Here is a 17,842-nt window from a genome sequence, read left to right on the forward strand (position 1 = left end):
TAGATAGATTTACTGTTCTGTGATTACTGTTTGAGAGGTTTTTGGAGGGTGGATTAAGGATCTTCCAGACCTCTTTAAAGTCTTTGATATATAGTGTTTTACAATCAAGTAACAGATTGTTTGTTTTATTTGTTTGAACTACATTTGCAGCGAGCTGTTTGAGGTGGACCACATCAGAACAATATATCACATGTTCATTGCCCTCCTCATTCTCTTCGCCCTCAGCACACTTGTGGTAGATTACATTGACGAGGGAAGGTAAGATAAGAAGGGTGGCTGGCTGGTTGACGCACGGGGTGCTGGGAGTTTTCACTATATGGAAATTTTGGTAGAGGGTGATTGGGTTGAATTTCCTTCAGAAAATTCCAAAGCAGCTGATTTGAGGTTGAGGTTCCTCTCTCGTAAAAAATACAACTAAGAAGAAAATTAGAAGTTTCATTACTTTTATTTTTAAAATGGTCTATTTGAAGAGACTATAATTAGTAGTTTCTAGGCAATTTTCCTAAATGGGAGAATTTTTCTACTATGCTATGCATTTCAGGTTGGTACTAAAAATAAGGAGCTTATTAGAATTTAACATTTCTTTTTAATATAAAAATCAAATTGTAACTATAAAAAATGACAGTGTAGTAATCATACACTGAATTGTATGCTTTATTGGAAAATTAAATTTTGAGGTAATGTTATATTAATAGATTCTTGAATTATACCTCTTTTCTTCTGAAAAATCTTTTGTACCCAACAGTGATTGCTATTTGAATACTTTAAATTTAAATATTAACTTTACCATAGAATATTTTAGAGTTTAAAATGTATTAATGCGAGAATCTAACCTGTGAGAAGTTCAGAGTCTTACTACTTTAGTTACCTTGGGGGTTCCGTGGTCAAAGACTGCATGAGCCTGGGGCTTTGAGAGAGCTGCTCGGAGTGCGCTGGGGAGCGGAGTCTCTCGGGCCGTTTCCGTCCAGCACGACTCCGTGACTTCAGCGCACTCGTGTTGCTGGGTTTCCTACAGTTGGGTTTTGGGCCTGAAAGTTTTGAATTCTATGAGTCAATGCATATTTAAAAAAACGTGCTTTTGTGTCTTTCCTCTGTGCTTTTTCTCCCCAGGCTGGTGCTTGAGTTCAGTCTCATGTCTTACGCTTTTGGCCAGTTTCCTGTTGTCCTGTCCACGTGGTTGGCCATGTTCTTGAGTGTGCTCTCAGTGCCCTATTTCATCTTCCAGCGCTGGGCCAGGGGCTACAGGGAGAGCGCTCACCCCATGGTCCACACCCTCTTCCACGGCTTGCTGTTCGTCGCCTTCCAGTTTGCGGTTCTGGGGTTTGGGCCCACATACGTTGTGTTAGCATATAAGCTGCCCCCCGCCTCCCGCTGCATTGTGATATTCGAGCAGGTGAGGTTCTGCATGTTGCCCAGTGCCATGCTGTGCTCATTAAAACAATTGTTACAGCAACACTAATATTATTATCCTAAGCATGTAATACTGAGGTTCTGTTATTTTTAGTAGTTTCAGTTGGATAAATTCCTGTATCTGGTTCTTTTGCTATTGTCTAAAATTAAAATGTTAAACTAGTTAATCTCATTTCATAAATGTGTTCTAGCTCCAGTGTTCTCTGACTTTGCATAGTCGGAATCATGTTGGACTCTCCTGGATGAGTTCAGATTTTTTTCTTAAATACTTCTCGTGGTACTTACCTGTGCTGTGAAATATTTTTGTAATTAAGAACCCTTTGAAATGTCAGATTCATTGTTTTGTCATATAACTGTTCCCATCTAAAGAACAAATTTATTTTGTTCATGCTCCCCTCAGATTTTCTTGCGTTGGCTGTCATGTGCTGTGTTTGACTGATGGAAAGGACCGTGTCAGGAGACTTTCTTTAAATAGGCTTTTAATTTCTTTATTTTTAATTTTAATAATTAAAATTATTTATTTTTAATATGCCTGTGATAGCACTGTTAGATGCAAAGTAATACGTCAGTATTACATCCTTCTTCAGAGGTTTTTCATTTGCTTTATTCCATAAAAGTGGATTTGAGTTGGCACATGCAATATTAAAACATCCTTTATTTGACTGTAATCTAGAGTTCTGGAGCTGCTTATATGAGAGAAGACAAGGATAGAAAATCATCTTTTTCTCCCTCTCCCCTTCTTTTTTAGATCCGTTTTATAATGAAGGCCCATTCATTTTTCAGAGAAAATGTGCCTCGGGTGCTAAGTTCAGCTAAGGAGAAATCAAGTATGTGGTTCTATTACATCAAAGGATTATTCGTAGGGTATTTCAGCCTTTGGTGTTTCCTGGGATGGCATATTACATTTTGCAGAATTGTGTTTGATTTTAAATACATAGGATCCACATCAGTTTGGAAAACTGTGTCAGTATTTCCTGATTGTTTCTGTTTTGCCTGGGTACCTACTTTTTAGAAACACTGATCAGCAGTCACTTGTAAGTCTGTGTAGTTTTTCTAGAATGATAATATACTCATTATGCCCATGTGTGCTTGTTGCTCTTAGAACTGCTGCTTAAAGCTCTAGGAGTTTTCTGTAAGTCACAGGAATGACTTAGTGTAGAGGGATTGCTCTGTTATTATCAGAATAAGAAGTCCTCATTTGGGGAGGTCATTTTTTTGCTTCCCTGTTCTGGTCTTCCTTGCCTTCCCTTTTTAGTGTTGCTGAGAGCTCCTGACCTAAGCACCGTTTTCCTCCCCAGGCACCGTCCCAGTGCCCACGGTCAACCAGTACCTGTACTTCTTGTTCGCGCCCACCCTCATCTACCGCGACAGCTATCCCAGGTAACGGCACCCCGAGAGGTGCAGGGCTGGGGAGCACCTGAAGGAGCTGTGGTTGGGGGGCGGGGCCGGGGGGGAGAGAGGGGCTGCTCACTGAGGGCTCCAGAGAGCAGAGAGCGCGTTTTCGTTTCCTCGCTGCCTGGGGAGCCCCAAATGGCGATTCCGGCAATCTCACTTGCACACAGTTATTCGTGACAATTATACAAGCATTTTCTATGTCAGAAACAGTGTTCTGTGTGGGAAAATACTGTGAGGATTTTCATTGAAGATCAGTTTTTTACTTTATCTGGAAAACTCACTTTGTTGCTTCCTTTTGTAGGACCCCCACTATAAGATGGGGTTATGTTGTTACGCAGTTTGCACAGGTAAGTTTCCCCCCCACTGCCTAAGGTTGGGTGGTTGGTGGGAGAGGAGGATTTGAGTTCATCACAATAATTTAATGTATTTAAAGTACCGGTAAATGCGTGTCTGTGGGCAGCTTTAGAGCACTTCCTGAAGTTTTAAAATTATTCCCAGTATAGTGAATGGTATTTGCTTTGCCAACATCAAAAACCATTTTCTTCACTAAAAGAATTTCTTTTAATTAAGGTAATTCCATTTGGTTACTTCAGTCGGCATCTACATTAATTTCCCTCTCCCCTCCTGTTTTTATATTTTTGGATATATACGTGGGTGGGTGTGGCCTGACACTCCTCCCCCCAGCTCTTCCCCACCCCTTAGCAAATCACAGAATATTTCATTTCAAATTCTTGTCTCAATCACTACCCACGTATGAGATAAATTCTTTTGTTGTGGATTCATGTAGCAGGAAAAGCAGATTCTAAGAGTCTGATCTTTTAAAAGTGCCGTTTGGTCAAGGTTTGGGAAAGGGGGTGGTGGAAACGAGGCGCGGAGTGATAGCGGAGGGGCGCAGTGCGGCAGCCTTGCGCTGCACCGCTGTCAAGAGAAAATAGATAAACATGAAGGGTCCCGTGTATCTGCTTCTTAAGGGAAATCGCCGGCTTCCCTCATCAGGCCATCGTTCTGATAACCACCCCCGCGCTGTTCCAGGTTTTCGGCTGCTTGTTTTACATGTACTACATCTACGAAAGGCTCTGCGCCCCCTTGTTTCGGAACATCAAGCAGGAGCCCTTCAGCGCTCGTGTTCTGGTCCTCTGTATATTTAACTCCATCTTGCCAGGTAATGTGGGTGCTCTTGAATTTGGCCACTCATTAAACTGCAAGGGAAATGGAAAGCTGTTGTACCTTTGATTTACCTGCTTTTCACTGTAAACTCATCTGCATGTCTGTACCCATTTTGATCTTTCCATAGATGCAGTATATTTCAGTCTTGGGCCCATTTTTTCACTGGTCGTCTGGCTTTCACTCAAGCTGCTTTCTCTGACCAGATAGTGCATATTTGTGCTTTATTTATTTCCCCATCATCTTGCTCCCAGTCCAACCAGGCCACTGAAATAGCCTTTGATAAAATCACTAGGAATTTCCTGGTTCTAAATCCAGCGGGTGCTGTAGCCCCGACCCTGGTCTCCGTGAAGCACTGGCTGTTGTCGACCACGTCTTAAAATCCCCCCTTGCCACTGTTCTTACTCTTCTGCCTCTCCATCTGCACCTCAGTCTTACCACTTCTCCTGACCTGCTTCATCCCCTACTACATTTCAGGTGCTGATGACACAGCCATTACCAGACGTACTCTCTGCTCTCTGGAAGCTGGCGGTCTAAATATATATACCATTTTCTTTACTTTTTTACATTTCTCTACTAATCAAACGTTAGTAATGTTTTCCATGATCACTCACTCTCTGGTTGCTTGCCAAGATTTACTCCAGTAAATTTGTCACCTGTCCCTCTAATAGTGTATATGTCACATACTCGTGTGTCTTCCTCACTAGGCTACAAATTCCGTGAGATCAGGGATTGTGTCTTAACAGCTACTCAGCCAGTCATCACGTATCTCCCATGTTGTCTACTCCATAGCAGATGCTCTATAGCTATTGTTTGAATTAATAAGTGAATGAAAGGGGTGGGCATGCAAACGGGTATTTAACATCACAGTGTAATACATACTACATAAGGAGGATAAACAAAGTGCTGACTAACTTTGTCTCATATTGGAGACGGCACTCGACATTAGTACTGGAGATAAGGAGGCATTCGCCTGGCGGAGAAGTGGTGGAAAGGAGCTCGCAGGTGGTGGGGTGGACGCAGAGGCATGGACTGACTTCAGAATGGCCGAAGTCCGGTTGGGGTGATGTTTGCAACACTGCAAGTGGAGTTGGAGATAAGTACTCTTGTCACGATGGACGTTTAGGCCTGGATAATTCTTTGTTTCGGGGGACTTTGCGCCTTGAGTTGTGACAACCAAAAATGTCTCCAGAGTTGCCAGATGTCCCTGGGGAGGTGGGAGACAGAATCTCCCCCAGTGTTAGACTGGTGTAGAGGAGTGTGTGAGCGCCACATTAGCAAGGGCCTTGGGCATCAAGTTAAGCCATACATCTAGGCATTTCTATGAGAAACAGGCTGGGTCATTTGTCATCCGTAAAACCCATTTGGAAGGAAGTTACTTTATAAAATTAAAATAATTTATGAAGAACACTGTCATCTCTGGAATGGGTAAGCTGGAATAATAGTTTTTATTTTAGCTAAACAGGTGATGACATAATTAACGCCTACGTGGAAAGACTCAATGCTGTCCATTTTATTTTAGGTGTGCTGTCACAGTTACTTGTTTTTTTTTCCTTTTTGCACTGTTGGCTCAATGCCTTTGCTGAGATGTTACGCTTTGGTGACAGAATGTTTTATAAGGTAATATATACTTAAACTCACTTTTCTTTTCATACTTTATTATGTCCTTGTCCCGTATTTGAGCACTGTTGGCTTCTAGCTTTTTAACATGAACATTGTGAAATTCTTTCTTTCCCCCCACGTTTCACCAATACTAAGTTCGCAATTCTGGTATCAGTGTAATTAGTCAAGCCTTCTCTTTTGCCCCAAAGGCCCCCCTCTCACATGGTTTTCCCTGGAGCCTGCATTAGTGATCACCATAGGAAAGCATGTGTCCAGAGGGGTTAAGAGACTTTAATGACTATTTACTCCCTTGAAATAGGCTGTCTGGTGTTGTACGAGTAATTTTAGCAAATTATTCCACTTTAGGTTGTTGAAGGAAGGAAATGACTGTGTCCTCTTTTATATTTGAAAGGCTTTAGTTCTGCTTAAAATAGTATTCTTTACTTCCAAATTTGGAATTAAGCTCTAGACTAGAGCCCAGGTCTAGAGTCTTGTTGGTTTGTTGTGGTTTTGTCGACTCTTTAAGCCTACCACTCCGTTCTCACAGAGAGGGAGCGCCGGGTGTGCGTTTCAGGCATCTGAGTCCATTGTCTCATCTCGAGGTGGGGAGGGAGCAACATACACGGAAAGGAGCACGGGATTTGGGGGCAGCCACCTCCTAGCTCATTCCTGGTACAACTGAAGTTTCCCTGTTCGACACCAGCGGACAGCTCTTTAATGTGAGCCTGCTACCGCGGTCCTTGTGACCTTAGAATTCTCTCGTTGCGCTTTAGCAAGGGAGGGAAGATTTATGGATTGCTATTTAAAGGAACACTAGGTTTAACCATTGTATATGTTCTTTGTCTTCCACTACAACTTGTCTTAATGAGACAAAATGAACCTAGGGAATTCGTCATCTATAGAACTAAAATTTATATCCTACTCAACACTAATAGTCAAAATACCTTTTAAGATTTTTCTGACCTCAGCCCTGGCCGGTGTGGCTCAGTGGATTGAGTGCAGGCTTGCGAACCAAAAGATCGCCTGTTGGATTCCCAGTCAGGGCACATGCCTGGGCTGCGGGCCTGGTCCCCAGTTGGGGGCATGTGAGAAGCGACCAGTTGATGTTTCTCTCTCTCTCTTTCTCCTTCCCTTCTCCTCTCTGAAAATCAAGAAATGAATTTTTTAAAGAAAGTTTTTTTCTGACATCAGTATAGAGACTAACAATTTACCAGAACACACTCTTGGAGATTGCATGCATATGTTCGTTGGGAACATTCAGGGTTTTTTGCTTTGGCTCTGTGTGTGTGTAGTGTATGTGTTGTGCGTGTGTAGTTTTATCGCTTTGCTCTTTCCCTCAGGATTGGTGGAACTCCACGTCCTACGCCAACTACTACAGGACCTGGAACGTGGTGGTGCATGACTGGCTGTACTACTACGCCTACAAGGACTTCCTCTGGGTGAGCAGCGAGGCTTAGCTGATGGTGTTCAAGAACGGAGATTCCGTTCCAAAAAGTGTTGGTCTTGTATGGAATACTAAGACGTTATACTTAATTGTCTTCAGTTCTCTTGTGAGCCCTGCATGTCTAAGAAACCTTCTGCTTTGAACAGTACTGCTTAGACCAGTATGGACACTTGCTGGGTCTCATACCGGCTTTTTGCTCTGAATTTTATTTTATGTAATTAGAAAGTAGGAACGCAAACAAGCATTTGGAGAAGTTGAAATGATCCACCATTTGTGGGTAATTTCTTATGAATCTCACTGCTAACAAATCATTTCCCTCTAGCTTTTTCTTTCTTCCTTTTTTTTTTTGGCCTGTTAAAAGTGGAGAAATACCTCTGTTTGGATTTATATCTCTCCAGTTGGTCGTGGGGTGGGGGTAGGGGTTCTTTGTGACACTCCCAGAGCAGAATGCATTTGAAGTGATGAAGTGTGGTGTTGAGTCTCGTGGTTGATTAACACCAGTGTCTCCGGATTATTGGCAAGTGATTGCGTGTATTTGCGTGTTCTTTCATTTATATATTTAGTTTCACTGTGGACAAGGCAAGTCTCTAAATCTTAGTTTTGTTCCCTGTAAAAATGGAGAGGACGCCTGCCCTGTGTACCACACTGCGTGATGCTAAGGTTGAGGCTTGATGTGTCTGTTATTGTACAGAAACTGTGCTTTGTCAATCAGAGTGACTTATAAGTTACTAATATTTTTAAAAGTATGCCCAGATCTTTTTTTTATCAATAATCATTTTGAAAATGGCTCATTTTAGTAAAATCAGGATTTTAAGCATAGATGTTTCTGTAATTAATATACATTTGGATTATAGATTGGAAAATCACATATAAATATCGTTAAATAGATAGCTTTAGCATGTGGTAATCATAAATCTTATGTAGTTCATGTGTAATTATTGCCTTTTTAAAAACTACTGTCTACAGACTATATTTTCAGGGATCGTTTCTATAGTTTGCTGCCAGAGAGGTGTCTCTGAATGCGCAGAGCACCCAAACCCATGAGGAGGAGGCGGAGCCTTTTCTCCCGAGTGTGAAGACGGCTTCTGGTTGCTCTTGCAACTGCTGATGGCCACTGATGATTGTTCTTCTCTTCCTTTGGGGGAGGAGGGGGGCGAGGGTGCAGCCTGTGTGGTATGTATAAACAAACAAACAAACAAACAAACAAACTGCTGTCTGATGTTTTCCTTTACCCCAGTTATTCAGTAAGAGATTCAAGTCTGCTGCCATGTTAGCTGTCTTTGCCGTGTCTGCTGTGGTGCACGAATATATTCTGGCTGTCTGCTTGAACTTCTTCTACCCAGTGCTCTTTGTGCTCTTCATGTTCTTCGGAAGTAAGTGCCGTGGCATGCCATGAGAGCCGAGTGTGATGCCAGGGAAGGAGTTCACCAAATAAAGTGTAAAATCAGTGTAGAAAACTCAGTGTCAGCAGTAATACCATCTCAAGGCAGTGTCTGCGTACCAGAGGGTAAGAACATTGGCTTTGAGTAATTCTACACAACTCTGGTTCAAGATGCTTACATTTTGAAGCAGAGAAGTGAACTAAGTAACGTCTTGAAGACTGTCGGTACCACTGATTCAGTAGGTCACAAAAACTGTGAAAAATAGCTTCCTTATTCTTCAACTTTGTCATTGTCCACTGCTGAAAAAAACGGACCCTTTTTTGGGTGGGCGGGGAGGGACAAGTTAGAATATGGTGAGCCCCTGAAATATGTTTTCATCTGTTCTAAGTACTGTCTGATTCCACTGAGTAACTGATTGAAAAACTTCAACCCTGAAGCTTCATTTTTACTTATAGGACCAGTGGCCAGAATAAACCACATATGTACACAGGCGATGCTCACTGTGATAGGCAGACGATTACAGCAGATATCTGAGGCTGCTTATAGACTGTTGGGATAAATGTGTTTTTGTTATCTTCTTAACTTCAGTGACGTTCAACTTCATCGCCAACGATAGCCGGAAAAGGCCGATTTGGAACGTCATGATGTGGACGTCCCTTTTTGCGGGCCAGGGAGTCCTCCTGTGCTCTTATTCTCAAGAGTGGTATGCGCGTCAGCACTGTCCTCTGAAAAACGTGAGTCACCAGTCAGGCTGGAGGGGACAAGAGACAGGTTCGCGCCGACAGTTAGGGTTGGAGGGCCGTCTTACGGGGAAGGAGAGCAGTGGAGGTGGTGATGAGTTAATGTTAGCGGGGAGAGAAGCATTAGCTTGTTACCTGACCTTCCTGCATTGTCCTTGGAAGTTTTCTTTGCTTTTCTTCACTTTGAACTCTCCTGTTTCTTAGTTCTCTTGTTCTTTTTCTTTTCCCTTCTCTTTCACTACATTTTCTTTAGCTCCTTCCATTTTTCTTCCTGTGTCCTAAAACAGGGTTTTCCCACCACACACGCTCCTAAACAAACATTTCTTTGTACCCCTTCCTTTTCAAACTATTAACTCTTTGTAAAAATGTCCAGCTATACTCATATGCCTAGGATCCCACTTCCCTTGATTCTTCTGTTGTTTTATTTTTCTTGATTATGTAAGAGTCCCATTCTTAGAGCTTTAGCTTCTAGCTGCATGTGGATAACTCCCAAATATTTACGGGTGCCTTCTTTACCCATCTCTCTGGGTATTGCTCACGGGCATCTAAAACTGAGCAGTCACATTAATCTGTTTCTTTGGCAAAGCTTCTACTGTCTACACTGTTTTTGTTATGCTGCCTGCATGCGCTCTCCTTATTTCCTGTCGGTCCCCTGTGTGCATTTGAACTAACTGCTCTAGACTACGAGAAGCAGAGGTATGCTAAAAATGAAACACAAGATGGGTAAAGAGGCAATGCCTGTTTGAAACCGGGTCAGAAGTGCAATTGTGTAGGGTTTGCTGGACTTCAAAATCTTCGTGTAGAGCTTCTAAATCAAATCTGTGCTGTAGGTAAAGATGATGAACGTCTTGGGAATTATGGAGCTGCTTGTAACTTGAAGGTTGCTGAGGTTATGGGAGGCTTTTTCAGAGTGCAGAGCAGGCAGCAGTAATGCCCCTCCCTCCCGCCTCTCACACACACACAGTGCACACAAGTAAACTGTGTTTTTGTTTTCCTCGAAGCCAACATTTTTGGATTACATCCGGCCACGCTCCTGGACTTGCCGTTACGAATTTTAGAAGCTTGGACTTGGTTCATTCCTTGACACCGAAGGTCGGATATTCTGCCTGATTTGGGGCCAGCGTCTCTTTCCAGCGGCTCCCGAGGAAGTGCTTTGTTATTTGGGCCACTCCAGCCTTGACGGATGGCTCGCTCCGTTCCTGCGTCATCTGAAGCTGAGCTGTTGGACGCTTACTGGAACTGTGTACACTTAAGCAGTACTTTGGGGGGTTGGGGGAGAAGGGAGCCTTATAACTAACGTGATGACAGATTTTTGCTGGGTCTTATTAGCTTAAGCCTCAGAAATGATATCTGTGTTGTTTCGTGACTATCTAATTAGAGACTAAACATCATGTTTTCTTGGCCGCTGAATTAGCCAAAACACTTATGAAGAAATCATTGAAATACCTCTGGCTTAGAAATTTTTTCATGCACACTGTTAGAATGCATGTTGTTTAAGCATGCAATTGGGAAAGAAGAGAAAATTTGGAACGTTTTGCTATTTCCAGTAGAAAGAGAGAAAATACCTACTTTCTAAAGATAATCTTATTATACATCCTATTTTTTTTTTTTTTTTTTTGAGTTTGGCTCTATCCCAGTCTTCTTTTCACTAAACAGTGTAGGTCATGGTTTCTGTGAAGCAAACTTTTACCTTTCACCTCAAATTCTCTTCGATTTCATGATAGTTATACCTTGACGTGAGCAGAAGTAGGAAGGGAAAGAGAAAGAAGGCACAGGACAAAAAAAATGTCTTTTTATAACTTTAAAAGTAATTTTTAGAAAAGACTTGCGGAGCCAATCATGTGTTTAAATTCATCACAGAACTTAGGTGGAAAATAATTTTTAAAAACTAAAAGGTCATAACTTTAAAGTTATTTAGAAATATCCTTTGGTACAGTTATTTCATTGTCTAATTAATACTGACTTGAATTATTTTGCAGGCTAGTCAGTCTGTAACAGAAGTATTAATCGCCTCCATTAATATTATATTGATTATTAAAGATCCAGAAGCTGGCTTCTGTATTTGCTCAATTATTATACTTTTAATGGTAGTAGGGTGTAGGTGAAACAAATTATACTGTGTGATCATTTCCAAGAACATGTGTTCTATTGTCTGGTGTTCCCGTGTTATGAGACAGATACCCATTGCTAATACTGAGTGGTGTGGCAGGATGATTTTGTGTGTGTCTGAGGTGTGGTTTTGTCAGTAAAGACTGAGCATTGCAAAGAATATCAGAGACCTTGTATGTGGTTCAACTCTCCACCCAAAGAAGTAAGACTTACAGATTATTCAAGAGACGATCGTTCACTGGAGCAGCCAGTTTGGCGGGCTCTCCTGGTATTCTAGCAGGCCTACTGCTGACCAGAAACTTTTGGAAGTCTTTTCCGAGTTATTTCAGAGATAGTTGGAGTCTCACAAGAAGTTAAGAAGAGTTTCTTAATAGTCACAACTTAATTTGTACTCCAAGTAACCCACTTCAGTCACCTATTTTATTCCCAGTGCCTTTGGTCCAAATGAAATTAGGCAGTTTTTAAACATCAAATCCAATTTGAATAGATGAAAGTGTACCTCAAAGGAGGTTATCTTTGAGCAGGTTCCACTAAGTGTCTGGCGAGTAGTCTTGTGATTGTTATGGAAGCATAACCCCCAAACAAGACTGCTTTAGTATTGCTTCTGATTTCTGGTGATTTGATTAACAATTAAAATGAGTCAACCACTGAAATTTATAACTGCATTTAAATTGTAATGAGGGAGCTGAGAAAACGAGGTCGGTGGAAGACTTGGGTGTGAATGAGCCAGTGCACCGAGCGAGAGAACGGGATTCTTCCGTCTGTGTCTGTGTGAAGCACAGCGGAGTCCATGCAGCAGCTCACTCACTGAGCGGGCTGGTCGCGCCCGACTGACTCCGAACACTGTGTTTGTTGGGCTGGTCGCGGCTATTTAAAAAAAAACAAAAACACAAAAACTTGTTTTCCTTTTGTGTATTAGTGGTTTTTTTTTTCTGCTCAAAACCTCCAGAAAGATTTTTATGTGACAGATAATAATTGTATAATCAGAGACTCTTTAGAATGATAAGACTTCCCCAAGAAACTTTCAGGAACACTCAAAGGAACAGCCACCTTGTGGGAAAGAAACTAGTCTGGTAGCTGTGGTCTTATCATTAGCTGCTTTTAGCAGAAGTCTTTAAACAAAGAAATTAAAACTACTTACTAGTGTATTTTGGGACGATTTATTGTCTCCCACCCCCCCACCCTGCTAAAATTATTTTCAGTTACTGGATGATACCTTTTTCCTTTGAAAAGTAGTAAGTTTAAATTTTCTTTCCTGTGAGAAATATTAAGGATAGTAACTATTTTTAGAGTGTTATCCAAGAGAACAACTAAGATCTCTGATTTTGCCATAAATTTGTTAGATGTTTTTATTCTCAAGGAAAAGGAGAATAAAATTATTAGTGAAGGAAAATGGAATTTTTTTGGTTTTTGGTGGATTCATCTACTGTGATTGCCTCATGTTAGAATTTAATTAGAAAACTAAGGCTGTTTTTAACCTGTTGGTAACCACAACATTTGAAAGCAAAAGGAGTGAGGAAATTATTTTTCCTTGTTTAATTGTTGCAGGGTAAAAGAGGACGACCTTAGCAGGTTCAAGTGCAGTGAGTAAATGTCCTATGTTTGCAAACAGATTATGTTGTAGAATTGACTCATTTAGTATAGGCAATTTTAATCATAATACCAAAATCATATTGCCTGGAAAATTGAATCCTGAAGTCTTATAGAAAACATAATAGAAATACCATGTGTTCATGTGAGTTATGTAACCTAAAAAGATACCATTTATGAATTGTTGTTGAAGTCTTTTATGCAAGGAGATAACCTTTGTTTTGTGTGGTCATAAGTAATTCTGAGTAAAGGTCATTATTTTGTGTGATGAAAAGAAATGAAGGTAAACACATGTAACTGTACAAGCCCAGTGGTCTAAACAATTAAAAGAAAATTGTCACACTTCAGCCGCTCCCGGTCCAGGTGGAGATGGGGGTGCTGGAGCCCGCTGTGTTTGTGTACCCGTTTTCCCCTTCCCCCCACCAGAAAACCAGTGGGTGCGGGGAGAAGAGAGTACACCCAGGCTTTTGTGTAGGGCAGCCCCATACTGCCTAGTATGTGCCCTTGAGTGAAGTTGCTTTCATTGACCAGAGCCACAGCTTTCCTCATCTGCAAAATGGAATAATAACTACCTCACAGGGTTGTTGCAAAGTGCAAGCCCTGGCAGAAATAGGGCCTCATTATTTTCTTATCCTCCATAAATTTTAAACCTAAACCCTATGATCTCATTGGAATCCTTTTAAAAAAGTGAATGTTTCACCCTGGCAGGTGTGGCTTATTGGACTGAGCCCCGGCCTGTGAATCAAAGGGTCTCTGGTTGGATTCCCAGTCAGGGCACATGCCTGGGTTGTGGGCCAGGTCCCCAGTAGGGGGTGCTTGAGAGGCAACCACATATTGATGTTTTCTTCTCTTTCTCCTTCCCTTCCCCTCTATAAAAATAGATAATCTTTAAAAGACAATGCATGTTTCAAATACTGCAAACTTGCAAAAATATGTGCTGTGCTTTGCAGACTCTCAGGGTGATGTGAATTGGTATTGCACCCTGACTGAGGTAATAGGCTCTCTGTAATGGAACTGACAAGAATTGCATGAGCTTGTTAAAGGCTCTCAGCGATGTTTCCACCTGTCCAGTGTCTCTCCCAGTTCACTGCCCAGCGTTAGGGTAGGGTCCCAAGCCTGTATAAAGAAGGCATTTCTGCTCGTACCTAGTCAAGTGTTTAGAACTAGTATGTATACGTTTTACTTAAGTTTTAGAATTTATGGAGAGGAGAGAAACAAACCAGGCCTTATTTCTGCCAATTTAAAGAATGTGTGTGGTCTTGGAAGGCAGAAGAAATTTCTTAATGGAGGATAGTTCATATTAAGTGATTTGCTTACTAATCTGCAAAACTTCATGTAGCTTATGTAGTTTATATCATACGGTTTATATGTATATATGGTCTATATATATACACCATTGAAGAACTGTCTTGGACACCGTTTTGTGAATCTTACCTCTAGGCTTTATGTTTATGGCTCAGAAATCGAAGGAATGGGGACATGCTTTGAGGAGTGGTATACCAAAGCTTATGTGAGTTATTTGTGAAGCTTATACATTTGGTTAGCTTCCGACATCACTAAAGCTTATGTAGTGCTTGGAACCCAGTTTATAAAGGACGTGAAACGTCTGCACGGCTACTGTGGTTGAAACAGGGAGAGTGGAGCCGTTCTTGCTGGGTTAGTCCATCCCCTTCCCCACTCAGAGTTCAGTGCCCAGGAATCAGTAAGTGGTAAAATTGATAGGCCAGTAGGAAAGCTGTGCAGTCTGTTTAACCTACTAAATCCTTAATATTAAGTTTAATTTTTTCCCTGTGAAATACAGACTTGAATAGCTACTTTGGATTTGAGGAAAAGAAAGGGTTAATTCCAGAAGTAATAAAAGTTAAAAAAAAAAGTACAGCTGCCTCTCTACTCCTTTTTTCTAAATGCTCTCTTCTTTATTTCTACATCGTTACATTTACATTTCTTCAAACAACACGCCCTTTGAGCTAACAGATACTTCCCTGTGCTTCCCGCTGTTCTTTTGTTTGTTTTAATGAAGCGGTAGGTGTACTTTCTCTTTGTCTGAAATAGCTTTGCAACACAAGGCAGTTCCGGCACCCGGCTGTGTGGGGATGCAGTTTGAGTTCCTGCGTGTCAGGGGCCAGGGCTTGGGTGGGAGGAGAGCTGGAGCCCCCGCGAGGCCCTGCCGCGTGTGCCGGCCAGGCAGCTCCTTCCTGCGTCCGTCCGTCCCCAGCTTGCTTGTGCGTTCAGTCCGCAGTGCTCTGAGAAAGCAGAGGGGTCAGCAGAATCAGACGGTGGCTTAAAGGTTTTTCTATAACTAGAGATGTTTTTTCTGATTTTTGTTTTCTCATTTTCCTGAATTTCTTTTTCCTCCTCCCCTCCAGACCCTGTGTATCTCGTCACTGGTGCCGTCACTTTGTGTATACTGAGTCCGGCACAAATAACGCCCCTCTTTTTTATCACAAGATCTTTTATTACAAAATCACAAGCACGTAATTCTGTAACATAACAATATCACACTCAAACCCACTGTATGGCGTTCTAGGTGAAATGTTCAAATTAAAACGATAAGTTCCCACACCCATGTTACTACGCTGCCAACCACGCTCATGCAGGCGTTACTTCTGCCAGACCTTGTACCGTGCATTGTATTCACATTACCTGAAAGTGTTTAAGCTTTAAAAGGTACACATACACAAGAAGGCAAAATACTGCATATGTGAAGAGAGTGGGAAATAAATAGATTTGGGGGAAAAAAACTGTTTTGTTTTAAAAGTAACTTCAAGTGTATTCAATGTTAACTCTGTATTTATGTTGACTGTATATTGCATGTTCACCAATGCATTTCGTCTAGTATCAGGCGGTTTATATGCCAAAAGTAGCCAGAGAGAAGGCAAGTAACAGACCTTTCTTACCCAGGGTAATGGAGAGCAGTGTTACAGATTACAGAGAGGTGACAGGCCCTACTTGTGACTTGACCTGCGCCAAGAAAAGCCGTGACCCCGACTCCCGGGCTTCCTCTTCATACTGGTCATTGTTTGTGGCTCTGTTCCTTTTGTCGCTGGCCTTTTCAAACTCGTGAAGGGGTATTTCTAGAAATGCACTGCCTACCCCCCTCTAATGGATAGAAATGGTCTTAGGTTTCTAATAAAAGGTGAAAATATGTTGGCTGGGAAGTGTGCCTTTATTTTTTTTTCAATCCTCACTCAAGGATATATATTTACTGACTTTTAGAGGAAGGGATTCAGACAGACAGACAGACAGACACATGGATATGGGAGAGAAACATTGATCAGTTGCCTCCCATAAGCACCCTGATCAGAGATTGAACCCACAACCTAGGTATGTGCCCTGCCCAGGAATTAAACCTGCAACATTTTGGTGCATGGGACGATGCTCCAACCAGCGGAGCTACCTGGGCACCGTGGAAGTGTGCCTTTGCAGACAAGGCTTGGGGAAACTGACTTTGAAGCAAGAGAAATTGCTTCATTTCCCTCCAGAGAATCTCATAATAGGAATGTGATATGAGTAGGATTTGACATTGTAACATTCTGTTCATAGAAACATGTACTGTCCTCTCTTCCTATCTGGGGGGGACTGGTTCTAGGATCCCCCGTGGATACCAAATCCTCAGGTGCTCGAGTCCCTTATATAAAATGGCATGTTTGCATATAACCTGCACATCCTACTGTATAATTTAACCTCTGGATTATTTATAGTCTGTAATATAATGTAAATGGTATACCGTATTGTTTAGAGAACAGTGACAAAAAAGTCTGAGCATGTTCAGGAGATGCAAACATCATAGGCCTAACTACATAGTACTGTAGTACTATGGTAACTACATAGTAGATGTCAGCGGCGATCTACATTTTTTTTCAGTTGTCCATCTGCAGTCGATTGAATCTGCAGGTGCGGGACCTGTGGACTTGGAGGACCCACTGTATGTCGGTAACAGCCAAGAAAGTACTCACACACCTGCCTCTGCAGAGGAGTGGGAAGGGGAAGTCCCCTCAGAAATAGGACATGCCCCTCCTTGATGAATTTACTAAAGTTCAGGGTCATGCCTTTTTAGGCTCAGCTTGCATTTGGACCCAGATTAACTAGATTCATGGATCTGATGGAAGCAGGAGAATGCCATTTTGTAAATATACCACGAGAAATTGCACACGGCGTGGTAGTAGGTTGGCGTGTGTGGTCTCTGCAGAAGCCCTACTTACTGTGTGATGAGGAAGCTGAAGTTATTCTAGACTCTAGACTATTAACACTGCCAAGTACTGTGCTGTATACTGAAGATACACTTGTGAACAAGACAAAAGCATATTACTTCTTGCAGGCACACCCCTGTGGAATTGGGGGGTACTCGGTGAGTTGAACACTGGCTGGAAACTAAGACGGTCGGTGGAATCGTTTCAGGTCTAGTGATGCCCTTGTGTGGAAGCAGCAGTAGGACCTACTCTGCCCTGGGAAGTGTTAGGCTGAGCGGTGCCTCGACTTCTCCGTGTCTCTTTGAAAACATCTGTCATTAATACCTTCATGTCTTAGTCACATTGGAAAATTCTGCCTACTTCCCACTCGGACCCCTTCAGGGGGCGTTGCGTGCCGTGATTAGGTGCCCACAGAGGTGTGTGTGAGTCCTCCCCATACACTTGGAAGATGAGTTGGTAGAAAAGAGATTGCTGTACAAGCACACCCACCGTTCCTTGTGTTTTCCTCAGTTCGGGGCATGTTTGGGGGTCACACTCTCTGCTGAGAAAATGGTCACGCCCTGGACGACCCTGCTGCTGAGCTGGTGTTAAGCTGCCAGAGAAGTCAGCCGACACCAACATGCAAACTAGCCCCATGGATAACTATGACTCTTACATGTCTGGACATTTCCATTTAGGAGAATTATTACCTGCTTGTCTTGCATTTTATCTTCCTCTAGTGTTCTCCATATGATTCAAAATTAAGAGAAGAGTTTACATTGTATTCTTCAATAGCAGTGGTCTTAGTGTAACAATACGTTCTCATCTGTTGTGCTT

At 42.1% G+C, this 17,842-nt stretch overlaps 1 protein-coding gene and 1 non-coding gene across 2 annotated transcripts in view; both read left to right on the forward strand.

The window, feature by feature from the left end:
- Positions 1–15,986, forward strand: part of SOAT1 (sterol O-acyltransferase 1) — a 52,197-nt gene extending 36,211 nt beyond the window's left edge. The window contains exons 6-16 of the mRNA XM_045838485.1: positions 151–258; positions 1,111–1,393; positions 2,159–2,237; positions 2,709–2,790; positions 3,107–3,152; positions 3,838–3,967; positions 5,492–5,589; positions 6,912–7,010; positions 8,253–8,388; positions 8,986–9,131; positions 10,139–15,986. Of these exons, the coding sequence (XP_045694441.1) occupies positions 151–258; positions 1,111–1,393; positions 2,159–2,237; positions 2,709–2,790; positions 3,107–3,152; positions 3,838–3,967; positions 5,492–5,589; positions 6,912–7,010; positions 8,253–8,388; positions 8,986–9,131; positions 10,139–10,195 (1,264 nt within the window). The 3' untranslated portion in view covers positions 10,196–15,986. The remainder of the gene's footprint in view (positions 1–150; positions 259–1,110; positions 1,394–2,158; positions 2,238–2,708; positions 2,791–3,106; positions 3,153–3,837; positions 3,968–5,491; positions 5,590–6,911; positions 7,011–8,252; positions 8,389–8,985; positions 9,132–10,138) is intronic.
- Positions 7,979–8,190, forward strand: LOC123818573. The gene has a single exon (XR_006785647.1). It is a non-coding gene; the product is annotated as a small nucleolar RNA U3 (small nucleolar RNA).
- Positions 15,987–17,842: the final 1,856 nt, after the last annotated feature.

This window comes from Phyllostomus hastatus, unplaced genomic scaffold (genome assembly GCF_019186645.2).
Source record: "Phyllostomus hastatus isolate PE091 unplaced genomic scaffold, TTU_PhHast_1.1 phas_contig_283, whole genome shotgun sequence".
NCBI lineage: Eukaryota > Metazoa > Chordata > Mammalia > Chiroptera > Phyllostomidae > Phyllostomus > Phyllostomus hastatus.